Genomic DNA, 23,268 nt, shown 5'->3' on the forward strand with positions numbered 1-23,268 from the left:
GTATTTGAAAATCACATGTAAAGTTAGTATAGGAAAAATTATCGCGATTCAATATTTATATATGCAACGAAACTATTTTGTCCTCATTTTATTGTTGTTAAATCAACTTCAACACGTGTCCATAAATTGGAGTTTCAGGCATGAAATCAACAGCCCGGCCACCAACTCTTAAATTCGAATTTAAAAAGTGTTTCGCCGACAGGAATCGCATCGCATCTGGCACACCGCAAACCGGCGCTCGCATAATCATTTTACATCGCATTGAAAGCTGGGACAATACTGGAATGTTTTGGATAGGATGTTTAGCAGGGACATCATTCGAAGATAAATTTTACGTCATGTATCCAGTTTTTAACTACGTGGTGCACACCGAATTTGAAATACTGAGTGCTTCATTTTGCAACACGAGCGATCGGTAGGGAGGGTCGCTGTGATTCAATCTCAATATCAGAATAATTGGAAGCTTAATTAGATTGGCGAAATAAATAAACGTTTACCGTTGTTGCAAAGCAACATCAAATATATCTGAAGATTTTTTTTAGTTTCAATGGTATAGAGCTGAACGCTGACATTGGAATGTTTCAAAGTCTAAGTCAAAGTCATGTACTGGAATTTACTTAATTTCTTGAAAATAGATAGTGGATTAATTAACAGTCCCTTTGATCATTCTTGTTTTCATAAAAAATTATTAAATGGGCAAAATGTTTATTATGTTTAATAATGAAGTTAAACATTAATAAATACTTATTATTTTTTCAATTTACTAATACTTACTAGACATTGCAATAGCATTGAGGCGACCCAACAAGTCGCAACCAGGCTTTGTTGAAAAATTTCACAAGAGAATAAAAAACTTGGAAACACCATTACACTATTTTATACCATGTTTTTAATAAGATTTTGAAAAAGATTATTGGAAATCTTTAATTCAGTTTGAAGCTTGGTATAAGCTGATGAAACAAAATTTCTATTAAAAAATTTCTCTATTGAATCTTTTGTAGCGTCCATATTGACATGCAGGGAACATTTAATTGGAGAAAGAAATTAAAAACAACGGTCATAGACAATCAGATATCCTGGTGAGTTTTGAAATATTCCCAAGAAGAATGATATTAGATTTGACGGAAAAAGAATTCTTCTATCTCGAGTGGCATCGTGACGCATCTGTTCAGATTAGAATTTCATTTGAAGTGAGGTTGAAAGCTAATCAGTTTGTTTTTAGAAAAATGAGGCTGGAAATGTGCAAAGTATTCATAACGGTCAGAGCGAAGACTCCGTCAGGATAGACAACTTTAGTGAATCTTTATAATAAATCTTTATTGGAACAAAAATTGTTTAATGAAGTGCATATGATGATTTCATGATTAACAATTGTGTTTATTTGACGGAGTTTCATAATCTTATTAGTCCCAGAAGTCTTAGGAGGTACTTAAATTGTGCGTAACAAATTGTTGTCACCCAAACTATGAGTGAAATTGAAATGAAGAAATTGAAACTGTTGGGAGACTACAGTTTGTGTTTCTGAAAGTAACGTAAAACTCTATTGCCTTGTAATTTTTACCCAAAGTATGAGTGAAACTGAACGGAAAAAATTCAAACTGTTGGGAGAATACAGTTTATGTTTCTGAAAGTAACGTAAAACTCTATTGCCTTGTAATTTTCACCCAAACTATGACTGGAATTGAACTGAAAAAATTGAAATTGTTGGGAGAATGCAGTTGGCGTTTCTGAAAGTCCTTTAAAACTCAATTGCCTTGCTACACTGCTGGTCGGAAATTTTCATTTGAAAATTGCTTTCACCACTATGAGGGACTTTGAGAAATAAACTAATTGTACCTTAATCAGCATGTGATATATTTTTCTAAAAGTCCATTCATTAATACGAATTACATGAATGTAAATAATCCAGTCAGTCTCCAGCGGCAGAGCTAAATTAAAACTAAACACGTTGAGACACATTTCAAATTACATCCACTAAAACTCATAAGATATGAACGCCTCTTTTTCCCTGATGAAGATGTCAAACTTTTCAGTGGCGATATAAGTGAGAGGCACAGAACTGATAGGCAGGGGCGTCTTAAAGATAACCTGTCAGCCATCGGCCAAATTTGGCTTCAAATATTAGCGGCTCTGAACGAGGAGTTGTTGCGAATACTCATTGATTTATCAAGTTATATGCATTTTGCTCAAAAGTTTTTAACATCTATCTTTACGTAAATTAGAATTGTTTTATTTTGTATGTCATGCTTTATTTGAAATTAAAAAAGCTGAAATTTAATGTGCATAGTTGCAGCCTATTATATATAGGCGAAAGAAAGAAAATATGCGTTACCAAAATTTTTTTTACTCCTGTCAATCAGAGTAAAATTTAGTGTTGATGACGTAAATTTAACGCATAATTTTAGTGAAAAATTCGATTGTCGTTCGCTATCAATTCGGATTAACTATTTATCGAAAATAAGATACAAGATGAAATGAAATGAAGTATTTCACAAATTAAGCTCGATAAGCGATGACGCAAAGTCATGCGCATCAGGAAACACAATATTTGATCTGTTTTAAGTTCATTTAACGTCCTGCTTTATATTGGCGAGTCATACAAAATTGACATGTTTGATCCTTGTCAATGTTATATTACAGTGAATGAACGCTAACTTTTTCGCCTTTATTTGTTCTTGTTTGTATAAACCGACACTATAAAAAAACATTCGGTAAAGCTGTTTCTGATACTTGTTTTTTAACGACGCGCAAAAATGCTGCGTGAACACTTCTCCTCTGTTATACAACTAGCATTAGTCCTGATTTTTTTTCCGAATCACACAACTTGTATGTTCTTAGCAAATTATGCTATAACCGTGTGCTAGAAAATAGATTCAATTTATACAAATCTAGAATTATAATATTATTGTAAAATTTAAAATAATGATAATTATTTAATTCGCGTTAAGAGTTTTCCGTTTTCATTCAGACTTTTCCGGACTCTAAGTTTTCACCAGTTCAAAGTTTTGATCATTCATGTTTTAGTTATGCGCTGGTAAGGACTTCTACATGTAACTTTACGTATCCGTTCTTGAAAAACATAAAACTCAGTGCTTTATATGAACTGAACCTGTATGACATTAAATTACACGAGTGACAGAGGAAAAGTACATCACAGCACGAGAAAGTACACCATCAAATTTATCTGAGTAGGATAACAACTAGACCCCGATGGCCAACCGATTAGGCCCCGACTTGCTGTTGGCCCCGATGGCCAACAGCTAATGTTGGCCATCGGGGCCGTCGTGGCACCTCTAAAAACCCGAGTTGGTGGCAGATACAATCATCAGAGCTCTTCGAAAGAACCGACCTGGTGGTAGATGAGGACCATGCGACCATCAGGGCTCCTCGAAAGAACCGACCTGGTAGCAGATGAGACTCATGCAACCATCAGGGCTTCTCGAAAGAACCATCAGGGCTTCTCGACCTGGTGCCTGATAAGGGTCATGCAACCATCATGGCACATCGAAAGAAAAAATTAACCGACCTGGTAGCAGATGAGCGCCATGCGGCCATCGTGGCTCCACGAGAAGTGAGTCACTGGAGTGTTGCGGTCGTTGATGAGTTCGATGCTCCAGCGGCTCTCGTGTTTGATCCACACGAAGATTATGCCTGATGAGTCACATGTCGCCAGCTTCTGGTATGGCTCATTCCACTTCACAAGCGTTACCTGAATAAGAAAAAACAAATTCATGAATTGATTTTATCTTTATAAAAAAGGATCTGTCCCAGATTAACCGTAGAATACAGTTCAAATTATTGTCTGCTAAGTAAATTCGATTGAGAAGGAACCCTCGGGGCTGTCTGCATTTTTATTATGAATAAAAATTACGATGCGGGATTTCTTAGCTCTGGAAATGAAATTTATTTTCTGTCTTATATAGTTTTCCATAAAAATTGTATATCTGATGGTTGTGCGTTCATACTCTCAGAGAAATGTAGGAATTATTACGAATAAGCATTCAGATATTTGTCTATTGGAATACGGATGTCACGTGAGTGGTAAAATCAGTTCATTTAAGATATCGCTTTTTCCCTGTTTTTAAACCGGCTGATGTTCGCGATCATGAAATAAAAAATTAAATGGACGAGAAAAAAGTAAGTATTTTTTAAAAGTTGCTTTAAAAAAATTAAACACATTGCGGAGTTAAAAATATAAAACAAGAGCCTTGACATGCGGTAGACATGTTCCTACATCGAATGACAGTAATATATCTTTAAGATTAGATCGAGATCTTATCCGTGTTTATGTGACGGAACACAAGGGGGTCCAGAACGAAAAGTTTCTGAGATGGATTGAGAGGGGAATGAGCAGCAACCATCACCCTGATCTCGACCAATAGAAATAAATATTTTTAGACATCACCCTCATCATATAAATGGGAGAAGTTATTCACATACTTCAGGGACTGGTTATTTGTGACTGGAAGGTGTTAGATCTAAAAATTTAATCCCTAAAGGATTTTGGACGCATGCATAATAATTTTTGTAATAGTTATACGCGGTCAAGTACTCAGAAAAAATTAGGTTTGATGAAATTTTGGAAAGTAAAACTTTTGTACACGTATGGCTACGACCACTGATTCACTTTTATTTAGTAGAAACAGACATTTATCATAACCTTATTCTTATAAACTAAATGAAGATTAATTTTTTAGCTATTCCAGAATAAAACGTGGAATTTTGGATGAAGATAAAGGACCTGGTCGAATATTGTGAACAATTGTTGTGGTTTAAAATAACAGTACCGACATTTGCAACATTGTTCATAATTGTGTATATTATTGTTAATTAATATTATTTCTGTATTTTATATTGCTTTTTATTGTACTAGCCAGTTAAGTGAGAAGAAATCTCGCTCAGCTGCTAGGCTAGAATGAAAAAACTTTGCAGGAATAAGCCCTGTTAATAACTTATATGGTGTGGTTTTTTATCATATTTTGGTAGTCTTAATTTTTATTTTACATGTTAATACCTAATTTAGATTCTGATCAATATTAAACTTTTACATTCTTCCAACTGCACTCAGAAAAATGTTACCTTGTTTTTCGACTAAAATCTATATTATTTCAGCTAGAAATATTCGAAAATTGTTGTTTTCTGAAACTTGAAACTCTATTGGCGCAGTCGAAACATGCGCGGTCGTACACCGCAGAAAAACCTTGAATTCAAATAAAGTTTACATATTCATCTACCAGACTGAGTTGATGTTAAAAGATGGCGAACATCATACAATGCCACACATCTTGAGAGCGACTGCCAACAATAGCGCACTGGAACAATGCTCCGACTTCGGCTTTCTTTGAAACGTCGATACGCCCATTGTTGAAAGACAACCGAAAGAAAAACCGAGCGGAACAATACTGCAGATAAAAATTTTGATATTGAGATATCCTCAGACATCAAGACTTTAACGCACCTGCAAACATTAGTCAGATGATTTCATTTCGCATCATAATTCTTATTAAAAATAAATGTTTTAATAATATGCAAAGAAGGTGTCTTTGAGTTACGAACTATGAAGCTTGAATTAGTGTAGTGCAAGTTGAAATAAAATGATATGAGGGAATTATAAGTTATATGCATGTGCAACCGTTTGATCGTCCCTATTTTCCCGACAGTTTAAAAATTTAGAATAGAAAATGAGTTCACTGTAAATTTCTAATCACAATTGCTGTCCAAATGATTAAGAAAGAGTACAATTATAAATTGATGCACATAGAATAAATTACGGTTTATTTCAACATAAAATCGCATAGAGATTTTATCGCAGGCATATTCAGGTTGAAATTAAAAAAATTCATATATATCATAAAAAAAGAAATACTGATAAATAAGCAATTTTTCAGTTCCAAAAATTATTATTCAATGTAATCAATCAATGAATGCTTTGTTACTAAATGTGAATTAAACTCGATGAAACGCCCACGATTAAAATTATATATCATAGTTGTAACGGGGTGAAAAAGTTAGCAAAGCCTTATAAAAATATCCTACGAATAACTCCTATTTTAGAAAAGTTCCATTACGCATTTTGAACTTCCTTTGCAGGTTTCGGATGAACGCATCATTGATTATCATATCAAGAATACCAACTTCGATTTAACTGAATACTGGTAAACGATTTGTTCATTCACATCATGCAGGTCATGAAACTTGTTGAAAAATAAAACACGTACAGAAATATTAATCGTGGCATTTTAACATTACAATTGACTCAACGAAAGTTAAATCAAGGAGGTATTTAGGTACATAAAAATTTGATATTTTTTGCGAGGTATAAAATAATAATGATTTGCTAACGCCAAATTGTAAAAACAAGTAACGTCTCAATAAAAACGCTGGACCACCTATGCTTGCCACCTTAATAATGGTCTCTCTTTTCCAATACCTAGCTTTACGGCGTACTGTTCGGTAAATATGAATATAAATGGAAAGAAGATGAAAATATAATTTTTACACGTTTATGAGTAATTTCTAAAGACGAAAATATAAGCGTGAATAATTACGAGTAATTTCCTACTGAAAATATCAGCAGGTGGGATATTTAAGTAATAATTTTGCAATTTTGCACTCAAAAGATATGTTTAGAAGTAATGTTTGGAGCTCATGATTCGAAAAAAAACAGTTTAAAACTAATTGAAATCGTAGTGAAATTGTCATCGTAAATATACATGTAGTTTTCAGACAACATCTCCACATTTAGGTAATATTTATCGACAACATTACCGCATTTTGATAGCGTTAGATGTGTCAAATTTGCATTTAACTGCTGCATTGACGTGCGCTTCTTTTAATTGCTTCTGAATGCTTTTAAACATCCAATCATTGAACATTTTCGAAGCCCTCTTTTACAACTCTTATATGAACGGTTTTGTGAGAACATACCAAACCAGATTTTTTATACACAAAACTGCTGGAGAAGTTCCGCGAAAGGAAATAACTTTGAATCACGTAAATTTGAAAAGCTGGCGAAAAAAATGGCGAAATGAAACAAGAGGTCGTACACAGTCCAAACTGACGGCTCAATAATGCCGGAAGATTATCCACGTTCATTTGTGAAGTTTCGTTTCTACGCGTTTGTCTGAAAGTAGAAGTTATGCTCAGATCTGACGTGACAGCCTGCGGCTGAAATTAGCGAGGTCTTCCTGAATGTCATTCCTAAAACCGCCACAATCGTTTTAGAAACTTGGTTGTTCTACAAATAGTTCTTGTCAAGACCTTAAATTAAATTGCAATAAATTAAATTAAATTACAACAAATTAAATGAAATCACAATAAATTAAATTAAATTTAAATACTAAATTACATTAATAGGCATTAAATTGTTCTAGTCAATTGTTTTTGTCAAACATGACAAGACAAGGTCAAGTCAAGATAAGGAAACTTGACAAGAAAAGTTCTTGTCAGGATGTCAAGACCTTGCATCATCGTCGTCAGATGGACAGTTTTTCCTGTCAAGCGATTGCTTGTTTTCGTTTGTAGCTCATTCATATAAAAAAAGAAGCAAGTAATGCTGTTCCGTAACAACGGACTGATACAGCGTTAAGTTCATGTGGAAATTTCGGGATGTAGTAGCATTATTTTAGCAACCTGTTGTCATATAATCAGAATATAATATTATCAGACGAAATTTCTGAAAAACTGGTCAATAAATCTAATTGAGTTCAAGCTCGATGCTTCCAAAATTAGATTCTACTCAATCTTTCGTCGTCTTAAATAGATTGAGCAAATACCACCACACAGCAAATACCACCACCACCACCACCACCACCACCATTCAGAGTCTTCGGGTGAAACTGGATGAAATAAGTTTTCATCGACTGACAACTATCGAAAAATACACCCAAGTCAGCGGAAAGGTTTCTTATGATTCCACGTATTTGTTTTACGTACGCGAAGGCCTCATCGCAAATTCATTGATTGGCCCCCTCTTGGCATCCCTCATCTCTTCGTTTGAGAAAGGACAGCGCAGTCATTACGATATCGATTACTGAACTTGCTGATGGCTTCGATGGAGCTGGTCATTAGTTAAGGAAAAGTTAAGACAGGGTTGTTCAATAATGAGCTCGGCTACTCGGTGGTATAAAAATGAGCTCATAATGGAAGTTCTCAGATAACAGACAGAGTACGTATTTTTATCAACCGACATATGAAACTTAGCTGGGCTACTTTGTGGTATATACGCGTATATTGTTGGGGGACTAAACGATAAATTTCACGAGTCCTATTGTAATCCCTTTCAATATTAGCTAGGTTACTTGGTGGTATATATGCGTAAAGGAGCTCGGTTGCTTGGTAGTATTTACGTGTCGCGCCGAAATCGCAGAATTGCCGACTCTTTGGAATCGGCAGCCAGCTGCCGAATTTGTAGAATCAGCATTTCTATTCTATATGTATCTAGGGTTAGGTCAGTCAGTCAAGTTATTTTTTTATTTTTAAATATAAAGGAACTTGGCCGAACTTGATCGAACCTTTCCTAGCTCTAACTGTCTATTTATGTTCTAACCCTAATTCTAAAGGTCCGTTTTTACGAATCACCAATGAAATGCTGATTTTACAGATTTGGCAAACTGGCTGCCGATTTCATTGAATCGTCAATTCTGCGATTTCGGCACGACATATACGCATATATGAGCTCGGTTACTTGGTGGTATATAAACGTAAATGAGCTAGACAACTTGTTGGTATATACCCCTTTCGTCTACAGGGACATATTAGAAACACTCCTGCGCCTACATATAGACAATCTAAAGGAATATCAATATTTGTTCTTTTTGGGATATGTTATTATATAAGCTATTACACGCGTTTGTCAAAGGAAGTTGTGATATTATTCAACTACTAACAAAAAATATTACGAAAATGTTTTTTTTATCAAATCAATGATGTCGCAAATTGTGTCACCTCAGTTGGAACCATATACTACCGGGATTTTCTAGTCCCAATTATATAATTTTTACCAATAACATATATCTAATTATTTTTTACGGTGATGCAATATTCGGTCCAAGTTCATGATGATTCTGTAGAAAAATACGAATAAAAAGTAATGTAGAACACATTGCCGTTACGAAATGGATACGTGTAAATGAGCTCGACAAATTTGTTGGTATATACTCGTATAAGCGAGCTCGGTTACGCGTTTGTATATACGCGTAAATGAGCTAGGTACTTGCTTAAGTGAGCTCGGTTGCTTGGTGGTATAAAAATGAGCTCGACTACAGTCTTGCATCTTTGTGCAGGCGTCTCTCAACAAAACGAGAGGTTTTATTGGAAATAAATAGATGATGTTAGTAGAATTAATGAAGTGGTGTTAATAAATGATAGTAGTAACATACATTGTGCTTAAATAGCCAGTAAAAAATTTACTGGATAATTTCAACCACCAACTTTTTAGGTTTGCACCTGACCTGCCTTCGGTTGAACTGCGATGAAGATTAACACCTATAGCTACACCGCGCCAAGGGAGTGAGGAGGCGTGCATCACATTCCTGCCCTATAGCTACACCGCGCCAAGGGAGTGAGGAGGCGTGCATCATAATCCTGCCCCATAGAGAGAGGAAGGAGGCTTGCATCACATTCCTTCCCATAACTACGCCATACCACTACAGTGAGGCGGTTTACTTCATATGTTTAAATGAAATTATCAAAAGTTTAGCCGCATAATCCGGATTTTCCAACTTCTAGCTACCGGGCAGAAAATGATGCCGGTGTAACGGGATATCGCTGCGTGCATGCAGGGCGCTGAAATTAAGTTTTAAAAACTCCCTCAACATATATCCTTTCACTTGAACGAAGGTAATTTTCGTGTAGGCAGTGAACAATATGATTAATATATGAACATAAAGTTAAATTTGTATGAATAAATAGAGTATTTCGATGTCCCATTGGTTTGATGAGTCGGTTGAAAGCACGAATGTTTTGCAAACCAAATATATAAATTCTAAATTAGCTGTAAAAGGGAATTGTTATTAATGATTCTCTCGCGGTCAAAAATTTAAATGGAAACGGGTATAAAATGTTTCCAGGTTCAATTAAATCTCAATGACATTAGAACTTTGATGAAAAAAATCGGTCTATTTTGAAGTTAAAAGTTAATATGTGACATACCATTAGTCTCTACGACATAAATTGGTGCATGTGCACCGAAAATGCGATTTAAATGACTCCTCATAACAGAAGAACCTAGTGCACCGAAAATCATATTTATATCAATCATTATAATAAATGACGCTTGTGCACCGAAAATCCGCATCAGTAATTGCTCCAGTATGATATGCATTTGCATTATAATTATCCACTGGAGAGCACTGGAGCGCTAAACAAGTTATTTTTAGCGCATTTTCTCATTTATTGAAAAAATACANGCCATGTCCGTCTGTCCATCTGTCCATCTGTCCGTCCGTCCGTGACCTCAAGTTTTCGTCGACGAGAAAATGCGCTCTCTGTCACTCACTGCAGTGAGAGTACTGAGTTATATTTTGTTCTTGATGACAAACGCAAGCATTCTTTGTTGAATTTTTATTCCTGAACCGCGCATGAAGAGACTGAATCCCACTGTAGTGATTTGCTAATCCTCGAACAAAAAGGAAACAAATCTGTTCGAAAATAGTGAAATGCTATACAGCAATTGCTGGGCCAGCGTGTCGGCTTACTCACTGGAGTCAAAGCATAAACTGGGGCTTACGAGTGACTAACAGCTGTAATCCGCGGGGGTGACTAGCCCAGTTGCATTTCCGCTGTTCTATATTCGCGTTTTTTTTTGTATTTTCAGAATTATTTTACGGAGGGTACAATGAAATAAATTCGAAATAGCGTCAACAACAATTAAAATTGTCATTTATATTAGAATAAGTAAAATTTTTGTACTCCGCATATATAAGTATCCTAATGTTTAGAAATACGTTAGTGAAATACGGTAGTGAATTATAATCGTCTGTAATGAAAATAAGGACTGTGCGTTCACAGGATCGAGGCACTTATGCAATTGGATGAAAATTTACATCATATGATGGCAGAACATGTTTTTTTTCTCAACCTAACATATACAGCTAACAATTTAAACAGTAAAGCGCTGTATTGTGATCACCTATTTCTTCAATTAAATAAGCCAATTGTGTCGGCATTATACAAGATGATCCTGAATCTTTAAGCATTTGTTTTTGCTACTCAAATCAATTTCCAGAAACCCCAGAAAAACTTCAAATCCACGCTAGAAAACAATTTACGGGAAATATTAATAATATATAGATGAGAACACCTCAAACTAGTGCAGAATAATTTTGTTTTCATCAGCAACATCAGGAGGCAATGATAAAAAGGCTGGTCCATCGTAATGTAGTCAATAGAGAGGAAATTCAGCGCACTCCTTCAAGCAGCAGCTGCTACCAAACTATCGGAAAGAAACAGAAGCTGCGGCTAACTTATGGTCTAAGTTTGGAGACCCACGGAAATTGGAGAAACTTCAGTGACAAGAAGTTCTATTTTGTTATTGAGTGGCGGCTCTAGTGGGGATTGACGCTGGCAAGCACGAAAAACTTCTAGATTACTTTGGGATTCATGAGTAATCTAGATTCCCATGATCATTTGGTCATGGGATTATCGATGCAATTATCATTCACGATAGTTATACAATTCTGTGAGTACATATCAATACACATTAGATATAATAATTCATCCGAGAACTGTGTTAAACTATTTTCAAAGCTTTGTAACACAGAAATAACTCAATAAAATAAATTTGAGGCATATTTTAGCATTTTGTAGATATGAACTTATATCCTTGAGCTGCTTCAAGATTTTGTACGGACGTTCCCTTAACGCCAAAGCATATATTTAAAGCATATATATCGGGTTCCAAAGGCCGGATCCCTTGTGAATTAAGTCACGAAAAGTTCAAGAATCGGCAACAGGCCATGGGCCTATGTCTTCAACGCCGACACTTCTATTCTATATAATATAGCTTCCATGTAAGCATTTGATTAAATTTTATTTTTACGTAGAAGCAAACTTATATATTTTCGGTATGCAGTTCCATTGCAAAAAGCAACCCTGAAAAGTCAGTTACCTCTGTGCTGTACACTCGATGTCTGCTCGAATGTATAATTGTCCAATTTAATAACAGGCTTCATAAAACATACGAACTAACTAATGAGCAGGGTAATATATAGTATACTATAATGCTAACTTAATACTCGATAATACTCGATTAATACTTAACTCGATACTCACTGCGGTGAGTGAAAAAGAGCGCATTTTCTCGTCGACGAAAACGCGAAGTCGCCGGCGGACAGACGGACAGACAGACAGACGAACGGACGGACAAGACGAGCACAATAGCGCTTTTTTTTCCATAAATGAGAAAATGCGCTAAAAGCAAATTAAGAAAAGTAAATAGTTACAGCAAATTCTAAAACGCAAGTTAGTTAGGGGTTATTTGCTCAAATATGGTTTGAACGAGCCTTCCATTCATAATAAATAATTGAGGCATATTTTAGCATTTTGTAGATATGAACTTATATCCTTGAGCTGCTTCAAGATTTTGTACGGACGTTCCCTTAACGCCAAAGCATATATAATAGCTTCCATATAATCATTTGATTAAATTTTATTTTCGCGTAAAAGCAACCTTATATATTTTCGGTACGCTGTTTCATTGCGAACTTTGATGACAAGTCATTTACCTCGGTGCTGTACACTCGATGCCTGCTCGAATGTATAATTGTCCAATTTAATATCGGGCTTCATAAAACATACGAACTAACTAATGAGCAGGGTAATATAGTATATTATAATGCTAATATATGTACAATTGGACAAGTAGATATGGAACGAAATCATTTATATATTCGTCAGCGTTTGTGTGTTTCTTCGTTTTGTGTGTATGTTTGAAGGCTGACACCGCAAAGGGCCGTTCAGAGGTGTATTCGTACTACTCTACGTATCGGGAAATTACTCGCACTTAAAATGTGGTAATAGTGGGAGAATAGCAGCGCATAGAAGAATTGGGTGAGGAAGGTTGAACCAAAAATCGAAACTTATTTTAAAGTAGGTACATATATTTCACTTGAGAAGACAATAAGACCTGAAATAAGAGTTTGAATAAGTTTTTGCTTAGTAGCACTAATTAGTTTAATTCTTATTACCCTGATTCAGTTCAACGGGTTTCTAAATTGCATAAATTCGATTTCTCTCCTGAAACTTAAGAGCGACGATGAGAATTTTTAATGGTATGATTTTGTATTCATATGTTGGTGCGTGTGTTTGAAGCCTGGCAGCGTAAATTTTCATATATTCGAGAATGGGCGAAATCTGTCGTGTCTGGACCTTACTACGATCAGAAATTCAACAACCAAATCGAAAAAGTAAATAGTTACTTCAAATTCTAGAACACAAGTTAGTTAGGGTTTCTTTGTTCAAATATGGTTTGAACGAATCTCATATTAATATTTTATTCGTTGAATTTAAATAAATTGCATTGAAACTGAAATAATTCGCTTCACTTCAGTTCAATAATTTTTGAGTTAGTGAAGAAGATTCGATAACGGGACTCAATAATCTTAGGGATCCTGTAACTCCTGGTTTGCCTGCTAGGCAGAAATGTATTTCTAAAAGATTATTGAATTTTTTTTTGTCCGTGTGTGAGAAGCCCGACACCTTGTGCATATATGCACAGAGGCTATTCGATCACTTATCCACATTATCTGCCGTGTCGAGATTTCACGCATTAAGATTTCTGATTTAATTTTCAATAATAGAAGCACGAAATTAGTCTCAACAAAAAATATAACTTATTCTTTGTAGTTTCGGCTTTGATGTTAATAGCCGAGAACTTATAGTGCAAAATTGATGAACGTTATTTTAGACCAAGTGTGCTGGCTGAAACTTTAGTGGCTCGCGTTGCATCGGTGAGATATAACCCAAATATTTAGAGCCGCGAACTGTTGTGAACTAAAACATAGCTTCGGAAAGCCTCAAGAGTTTACTTGGAAAGAAAAACTTGAACCTCGAAGCTTTAGCTTCTTTCCCGACTTTTTTAACAAGTCTAACAAGGGCGTTTGGCGGTGAAGTTCTTTGGCGAAGGCTACAGTAAGACTAGTTTAATAAAAATAGCATAGCTCTATATAGGCGATGCATCTCAGAGTCTGCATCTTTGATGGGAATAGAATGCCGATGCAGCTAAAAATTTAAATTCTACAAAATCTTTGCAAAATTACGTGTATGATCAATAAATGACAAAATGATAATATATTATTATGCTAATCGTATAGTTTTTCTACTTGAAATTTTGATTGTGCTGGGGTTGGATTGTTTACAAATCATTAAAATATCGAGAATTTTCTTTCCAATTATTGTAACTTTATTTCTTCATCAAGTTCTACATTTGAAACTACACATCTAATTTATTAGAAAGAGAGTATCTTTAAAGATGTTTTACGTCGTACAGGACTGCTTGCACCAAATTTTCAAGCAACTTGTTTTAGTTAGAAATAACGTATCGTAAAATACATCACAGATAAAAAATCGATAATAAGTAATTTGTTAATTAATGCCTGGTAAAATTATGTTAGAATTACATGCTAATATCATATAAATGTATTCGTTCTCTCTGCGCCATGCCTCTGCACACTCATAGTAGATCTCCATGATTACATAGCTGTTGATAGTGAGCGCCTTCATTTTTATACATGACATTTTGCAACCAATGAATATTTTTCAAAATTCACATGGCAAAAATTGCGATGAAAATTTGATTTTTCCTTAGCAAATATCAAATGCGGGCCGGACTCTAAAATAGGTGCCTCATAGGGCACCTAAATAGGCACACGTAAATCAGCCGCTCTATGTTTGCTACGGCTCCGAATTTCAGAAGCAGCCTCTGGGCAGCTTTCAAGTTCGGTATGACTCGGCTGGGCCAACTCTTCTCATACTCTTAGGCGACTATAAAGTCGGAAGGGAGATTCTGACCAGAAGCTAATGTCGACCGGATGGCCAAGCTGTCCTGGAAAAACTAAGCCGAGTGTAGCGACTCTTCAGCCGAATCTTTGGCGTCACAGAATTTTCTCAGTGCTACTGTCAAATTATAGTCAACAGTGTCAATTAGTGTTCTGTTGATTCGGTTGAAAGAATCAGAATTTAAAAATATAGCTAATTTTTTTTGCAGGTTGATAATTTTTGAAGGGATTAACTGAAAAATTTCTGGTACCGGCATTGAGCGTCCATCTCTGAATACGACCAATATTTCATGGTTTAGTGTAATAAATATTATAGAAAAAAACGTTGATTTGTTTTCCACCTTCAATATTTAAATTTTCGAACTGAAATTCAATTTAAATTGCAAAATACGCAGCCACCAATTTAGCCAGTCGCGACTTGCAAACGCTGATCTTTCGTGTATCTCGGAAAGGCAAAACTTTCAGACACAAACAAATCCCTTTTCAGGCTTTTCAGTGATGAGAGTTTCGCTTCATCGAACAATTCCTTTCACCAATGTCGAAGAATATAAAAAATGTTCCTGCAAAATTCTGTCCAAAAATCCCTTTCGGGATTTTCTGCTGCTCCCGATTTGTTCTCATTTCATGGTGAAATCTCAATTGCAAGATCATCTGTTCCGTCAAATAAACCTAGAGCCGCGAAGACTCTTCGATGACCAGCGAAGCGTAAACTAAAGTTGCGTATTTTTTTCGGAAGACAAGAGGTGAGTAGATCCTTACATTCTTATCTAATGTTGAAAAAGGAGGTGCACAAAATATAAAAAATATAACTCACTACTCACTGCAGTGAGTGACAGAGCGCGCATTTTCTCGCCGACGAAAACATGAAGTCACGGACAGACGAACAGATAGACGGACATGACGAGCACAATAGCACCTTTTTTCCATAAATGAGAAAATGCGCTAAAAAGGACCTGAACTGGATATTATTCCGCACTAAAGGTAGATCGCAGAATATTAAAATACTGAAGAATAATACTATGGACACTGCACACGGATCTACATTTTAGTTCGTAAAAGAGTAGCGCCGATCACTTGTCATCACTGTGAAAACGTTACGACCAGAATAAAATAAAAACTATTCTTTTTCCATTCAACTCCTTTAAATGAAAAATTTCGCGCAATTCTTGAAAACATCAGTAAAATAAATGAAAACCGAACCATTCAAATGTTAGTCTCCATTTAAATGCACGATGCACGACAAATTGGTGGATTTTAATTCGACTTTCAAATATCCCAATGAAAAATGACGTGATTGATCAACATTTAGTGCGAGAGCCGACTAATGAATATTTATCGAGTTTCGCTACCTAAAAAGTAAAATTTTAAGTACAGTATTAATCTCCTGTAACCCATATCAAGTGTTTTCCATGCGAATCAATTATCCACGAAAGCAGTGGCAATACGGCAGTAGTAATGCTGTAGTAGTATTAAAGTAGCATTGCCGCAGTAGTAATGCAGCTGTAGCATTGCCGCAGTAGTAACGCGGCAGTAGTAATGCAGCTGTAGCAATGCTGCAGTAGTAATGCGGCAGTAGCAATGCTGTAGAAGTATAATGACAGTAGCATTATCGCGGTAGTAATGCAGCAGTAGCCCGATTGCAGTATCACTGCAGTATTGAGGCAGCGCAGTAACGGCGTCGTAAAGGCAGAGAATCTCATAGGAAGTGGCTGGTGAGCAGAGAGCAGCTCGTCTAAATCGGGTCAAGTAGGAGAAAAGTTTACTCAATTCGGGTCAAGCAAAAAAAAGCTAGAGCAGCAGATGTGGGTCAAGTAGAATGAAACACGAGCAGCAGAAAGTGGGTCAAGTAGGACACTATAGCAATGGAAGTAAATCAAGTAAGATAAGACTAGAGCAGCAAACGCGGATCAAGTAGGAGTAAATTAGAGCATCAGAAGCGAGTCAAGGAGGAGAAAAATAGAGCAGTGGAAATGGGACAAATAGGAAAAAAACTAGAGCAGCAGAATCAGAACAAGTGTAATTAATCTGGACGAGAACAAAGTAAACTGGAGGAATTTTGAGTTGCACAAATGGTTAATTAAAAGAACGCGTTTAAAAAAAATAAAACAAGCTATAATCATCCTTGCATTTTCAGCCAAGTGACCTCAATGGTCGGCCCCTTTAAGGGACCGAGCAAACCAATGTAAATGAGCTCACTTCTTTTCAGGTGCCTTTATTTTAAAGAGAGAATACGACAGAAACTACATCCGAGATTGAGAATGAATGCGACAACTGAAACAAACAAATAACAATAAATAGTAATCTAACTAAAAATGGCCATAACATCGATATGATATGTCAAATTGGCAGCAAAGAAATTCAGCTGTCAATAGATATGGACGAAAATAGATATGGAATAAATACAAAAAATGTACGCGCAACGAATACTTCAACCATAAGGCTTATGATACACTGTATTTAATTATTTATTTTCGCAGGATCCTGCACATCAGCAGGAATCGCGATAGAACTTAGCAAGGTTGATTCAGCACATGTCATGTCCAAAATAAAATGGGGAAAAAGCACAATATTTTCAGGCTCCATTTGTATAGGCCTAGCGGAGGAAACTAGGGCAGCATAAGCAGACCTAGTGGGAAAAACCTTGTTATGCAGAAGGAGACTGAATAGCAAGAATATATACAGCCTCAGAATCAGGCCAAGTGGATGTAAATCCGAGCAGCGGAATTATACCAGGAAATAGAATTTAAATATAAAATAGAGCATAAGAACTAAAAAACTAAAAAAAACTAAAAAAACTAAGCCGTGAAAGTGAAATATCTATTGTAAAATAACGGCCGATTGGAAGAAAATCTGACCAGGAAATAGAGCCTAAATATTAAATTGAGCAGAAAAACAATTCGAGAACCGAAATGTATAATAAATTAGGACGAAAGGGATAAAAGTAGTGTAGTAGGATGATGAAAAAAGGGGGGAACTGGTACAGTTGCGGTCTGTCATGTATGAGGAATAAATAGGAGCGCCCATTTTCAGCTCAACATACTCCAAAGCACACCAATTCTGCACGTTAACCGATAGGTCGTACACCTGTCAGAAAAACGTATTCTTGCTGATGGTTTACGACAAGGTTCCTCCATTCTTCGCTCTCATCCGAAAATTTTCGTTGCCCGATATCTTCTTATCCGAATATTTTGTTATCCGATTATCCGAATATTTTCGTTGCCCGATATCTCTCAGTCTCTCATTTTATATCATAAATTTTCGTCTTATATCACCGAACCTTAATTGCCACCACAGCCTAACCATACCTCACGTCGCCTATCATTGGCTTTCCTTCTTCCATAAAATTAACTCAAATTCCATGAAATTATCTCCCTTCCTCTATTCTCATTTCCCTCTACGCCTTCTACCGACTTCTTCTCACATTGCCATCACTCACATTCCAGCAATCCGTCTCCCCTCGCTTACCCTCGACACACTTCATCTCCGTACCCCTCCCCTAACTCCGTCCTCGACTTCCCTCACTCTCGTCTGAACTTTAATAAGCTAATGACCCATTTTTTCTCTCGTCTCTTAAGGTGCCGTCAAATTTTGGAACGTCCAGGCAAGTTTACGACGAGAAGGACATGGAACGGCATACATGTTGCAGAGCTCAGTCGTATACTATTTTGTCAATAAAAATATAAAAATGAATCAAGAGCGTTAGAAAATCAGATTTGCTGAAAATCAGATCAAATTTGCTGAAAATCATGATGAAAAGTACAGCAGTATTTCTGCCTTGAAATAAAGACAGATGCTAAAAAATTACAGATTTTGTAATTTTCACGTGACTTCAAATTTTCAGTATAGCACCTATTTGTACAATGTTCAACATTTGCACAATATACTTGCAATATATCCTTTCAATATTTGCATAGTGGAAATATTGAACGGACGATCGATTCCCGAAATGATTGATTTCAGTGATACCACAGTTGCCACTTTCAAGTGAGCATAAGTCACTATTTGACCGCAAATATTTTGAAGAGTGAAAATTAGCAGTAAATAAGGAGATTTTGATATTTGTGCTCTAACTCAAGTAGTTCTCGTGCTTGTCCTAATTATTAAACTTCCTGCAGCACAAAGGTAATTACTTATTACATGAAATTTACTACTTCATATACATAATGAATATATTTATGGAAAAATATTATACATATTCTCATATATTTAATTTTTACATAAAGTTTTCTTCAATTATATATGTATTTCTAGAAATTTCACCTAATCCGGTAAAATCTAAGCAAGTAAATTCTCCAAATAAATGTAATAAAGCACAATTGCACTTATAATGGACCGTTAGGAACTTTTCTTTATTTCACCGGCAATTTCAACAATATACTTATTTTCAATTATACTAGACGTGTATATGGATTCTTGGAATGAGTTTCTTTACCAAGGAATTCAGCGTTGGAACATGGGAGCGCTCTGCGCTTTACTTTGGGCTTATACATAAAGTTCTGACCAAATACCACAATATTTTATATTACCACAGCTTTAAAAACGGCAATGTACAGCCATACTGGTTCTCTCGACTACCGTTCGACTTATGATCTTGGTATTGCAAGTCTACCCAACACTCATCATCAAAAGTACTGCAAAATTTCAGACTGCACCATTCGTTAGTTGCCAGTTTCCTTAGTATGTCCTAGGCCATGAAGTAGCGTCGCCTCTATCATGTCACTCGACATAAGTTCATGTCTAAAAGTTCATATAGTTCTGTGCTCTATAGCAGCTGCACTCTTGGAAAAGTTCACTCCATTTGCTCCCTATAACACACTCCCTCACAGCGACGAAGGATCTCCCCTCACCACTCCTAGGCCATCCTCTTCCCTGTTATTCATCCCACGGGAGTCTAACGCACTTCCTCCTGCTGTCGCTGGCGGAATTTTTGTGTAACATTTACAGCACTGATTGTAATTACAAGACACAACACACGTCTCTGCAAATATTTAATTATATTTTTGTGTAACATTTACAGCCCTGATTATAATTACAAAATAAAAACTCTGAAGACGCTTGCGGGAAACCTAACTTTCCCAATCTTCAAGACGATGATAGCTGGTAATTATTTTATTGGTTCTTCACAATTATATAACTCGTTTTTTAAACAGATCACCCATGGTATCCCTCATAATTCTCATTTGCCTTTGCAATAATTATAATCGGTCTCGTCATCAGACGTCGTATATCAAAATTATTAAACAGACGAGCACTTCTGCTTTCCAGTTGATGAAGCCTGTAGTAAATTCGACCATTAGGCGTTGATGATTGATTAGTGTCCCTCGGCTTATAATCGGATTTACAAAACAAGATATTCGTCGGGGACAATTCCGGCCACTGATACCGCAGGAATTTGGTATTGTGGTTTTAAATTTATACATTTCGGTTATAAAAATTGTAGTCGATTTATTCGGAACCCACCTACGCTTTCGAAAGATTTCCAGAAAACAATTTTTGATAATCAGTATTCGTATCACCATTCAACATATTTTTTTAAGAGCACATATTTTTAACCAAAAACTAAAAATAATATTATTGCTGGAAATATTCGTTTGACGACGTAAATTTAGTTTGCAAAACTTTTCATTTGAAGCCCATGTAGACGAGAACGCTAAACCATTATTCGAAGATAACTGAATTGGAGACGTCTATTACTTTAAAACCGCATAAATGACCTGCAAATTAATTGAACATGGATGTAAGCGATGCTCTTTCTAAGTATCGTTAGAATCATGAAATCAATGTTGAGTACAAGTTCGCGAACACTTGTGAGCTGTTCGAAGTACACTTAGAGAAATATGAAGAGTGATGTCCAAATGGCGATGCAATTTTTGACCATTTATGGTCACCCTTAACCAGTTTGCCCCGATAAAATGGTGAATCAGTGATACGTGTGTCACTAATTGGACAATATGATCCATTAAATTTTCTGAGTGTGCAGCACGTATGAAGGCCGGTAACCGCTGAGCCCGAGATCAGGATGCGGATCTGCCTTTATTGGAAGTCGCTCCGGCTGCCAATGCCAACGTTCCTAGGGGATCGTCTGCGATGCACAAACCACCACCCGGTTACGGAAACCTGTGTTGAACTCTTAAATTGTATTTAAAGTATCAATTTTAATAAATAGATCGTTTTGGTAAATCAATATTTCTTGTTCAGCTCATGTATTCAGTCGGTCTTGCAGCCTCTCAAGAAACAAGTCAGTGCGCTCTTCATCGCAGGTGCCATCGTAATTAAATATGACAGAATTCTCAAAAAGTAAATAGTTACAGCAAATTCTAAAACGCAAGTTAGTTAGGGGTTATTTGCTCAAATATGGTTTGAACGAGCCTTCCATTCATAATAAATACTTTGAAGTTAAATAATTCAAATAAATTATATTGAAAATGAAATAATTCGCTTTATTTCAGTTCAAAAATTTTTGAGCCAGTGAAAAAGATTTTACAAAGGGACTCCGAAATGTTTGGGATTCTATTATTTCTGGTTTGCCTGCTAGGCAGAAATGTATTTCGATAAGATTATTGACGTTTATTACTTTGTTCGACATTACCTGCCGTATCGGGATATCACTAAGATTTCAGATTTTATTTTAAACAGTTGTGATCACAGCTAACCGAAGAGTTAAGTTCGATAACCGTTAATCGGCTAACTGAAAAGTTAGCTTTTATAACGCCAAATCGATAAATCGACGAAAAATTTAGCTGAATTTACCGCTAACCGCTAATTTTTACTATATCAATTAAGCTTTGGCTTAATGTATTGGGGGCTCTAAAACTATGAAAAACAGAACTATAGGGCCGAACTTTTAATATGTTGTAGCATTGACAAGGAGCATTCCAAAAACGTGTAGCATGCAAAGATCAGATAATGATCAAGATGTACATAAATAATTAAATGAACAAATTAAATTAATCGTAGTTGGCATTCACAATTCAGTTAATTAAACGAATAAGAAAGTATTACGCGAATATGAAATATTGAGAAATAAAAACACACAGGTAAAAGCAGGGTTCCACGCTGCTTTTACTATGGCTTGCCCTCCATCTCCTCGAGGTGATGATTGTCGCCTTAATGAACATCAGCCTCTCATAGTTGGTTTCTAACAGAGTGGCACTCTTGGCCTTCGAGATGTCGTTGCTTATGGTAAACAGGCGCTCAACTGCAGCACTGGATGCGATGGCTGTGTTGTACACACCTGCTCACCCAACATGAGCAGGTGCTCACCCAAGAAGACAACGTCATTCAGGAACTCCGTCGAGCTGGCCCCCAACTAGGTCTTCACCAAATTCTGTGCCTTAGACATCAGTGACCTGTATCTCCTGCTGCACTCCTGGGGGCTGGTTGATCCTGCTGATGAAGTCATCTTTCCCATCCTCGTCATTGCTGGTTGACAACGTCAGTCAGGAACTGAAGACAACGTCATTCAGGAACTCCTTCGAGCTGGCCTCCAGCCAGGTCTTCACCAAGTTCTGTGCCTTGGACATCAGTGACCTGTCTCCTGCTGCACTCCTGAGGGCTAAGTGATCCTGCTGAAAAAGTCGTTTTTCACATCCTCGTCATTGCTGGTTGTACTGCTGCCCTCCAATTAATGGTGTCCCTCAGGGCTGTCTGCACGGCGGTCTCCATGGCCTTCTGTACCCTGCTGAGATGGCTGTGATTATGCTTCTCCAACAAGAACAGGCGAAACTTAAGGTGGAAGGTAGCTGCCAGCTGGCACTTCTTGTCTTCTAGGAGGGACCCAAACCTTTTCGTGATGCCTGCCAGCATTGCGTCTATCAGAGGACTGCGGTACAGGAGGCCGTTGGACTTGGCCCCCATCTACTTCATGATGGTAACTGCTACAGTTGACAGTAGGCTCCCGAGATAGGCCTGATAGGACAAAGCCCCGGATCTTAACCAAGGACTCGGCAACATCGGTCATCACTTGAGCGAACTCCTTCAGGAAGCCGACCTCAGAATCAGTGATGCTCTGCAGCTTCAGCTGTGTCATCACCCTGTGGAGAGCTCCCCATTTATTCTACAGGGTGCTAATAAATTATGTAGCAGAAACACAAGACGAGATTGGTAGACGTACATATGTTGAAGTAGTCAGCAATCAGTGTGGCACACGGCTAACGATACTTAGCATTAAATATTAACACCCGAATTTTCAATCAGAAGAGTATTTTAAACATTTATAGCGGACTGCAGTTAGCGGGAGCTAATTTGTCCGCTGATGGATTTCAAAGTTAGA

The 23,268-nt window shown here is 36.6% G+C and overlaps 1 protein-coding gene across 1 annotated transcript in view; it reads right to left on the reverse strand.

Annotated features, from left to right (window-relative positions):
• LOC108665762 overlaps positions 1-23,025 on the reverse strand; it is a 46,158-nt gene extending 23,133 nt beyond the window's left edge. Inside the window, exons 1-3 of the mRNA XM_047881134.1 lie at positions 22,793-23,025; positions 22,346-22,418; positions 3,527-3,709 (exon numbers count right to left, since the gene is read on the reverse strand). Of these exons, the coding sequence (XP_047737090.1) occupies positions 3,527-3,709; positions 22,346-22,418; positions 22,793-23,025 (489 nt within the window). The remainder of the gene's footprint in view (positions 1-3,526; positions 3,710-22,345; positions 22,419-22,792) is intronic.
• Positions 23,026-23,268: the final 243 nt, after the last annotated feature.

This window comes from Hyalella azteca, unplaced genomic scaffold (genome assembly GCF_000764305.2).
Source record: "Hyalella azteca isolate HAZT.00-mixed unplaced genomic scaffold, Hazt_2.0.2 contig7131, whole genome shotgun sequence".
NCBI lineage: Eukaryota > Metazoa > Arthropoda > Malacostraca > Amphipoda > Hyalellidae > Hyalella > Hyalella azteca.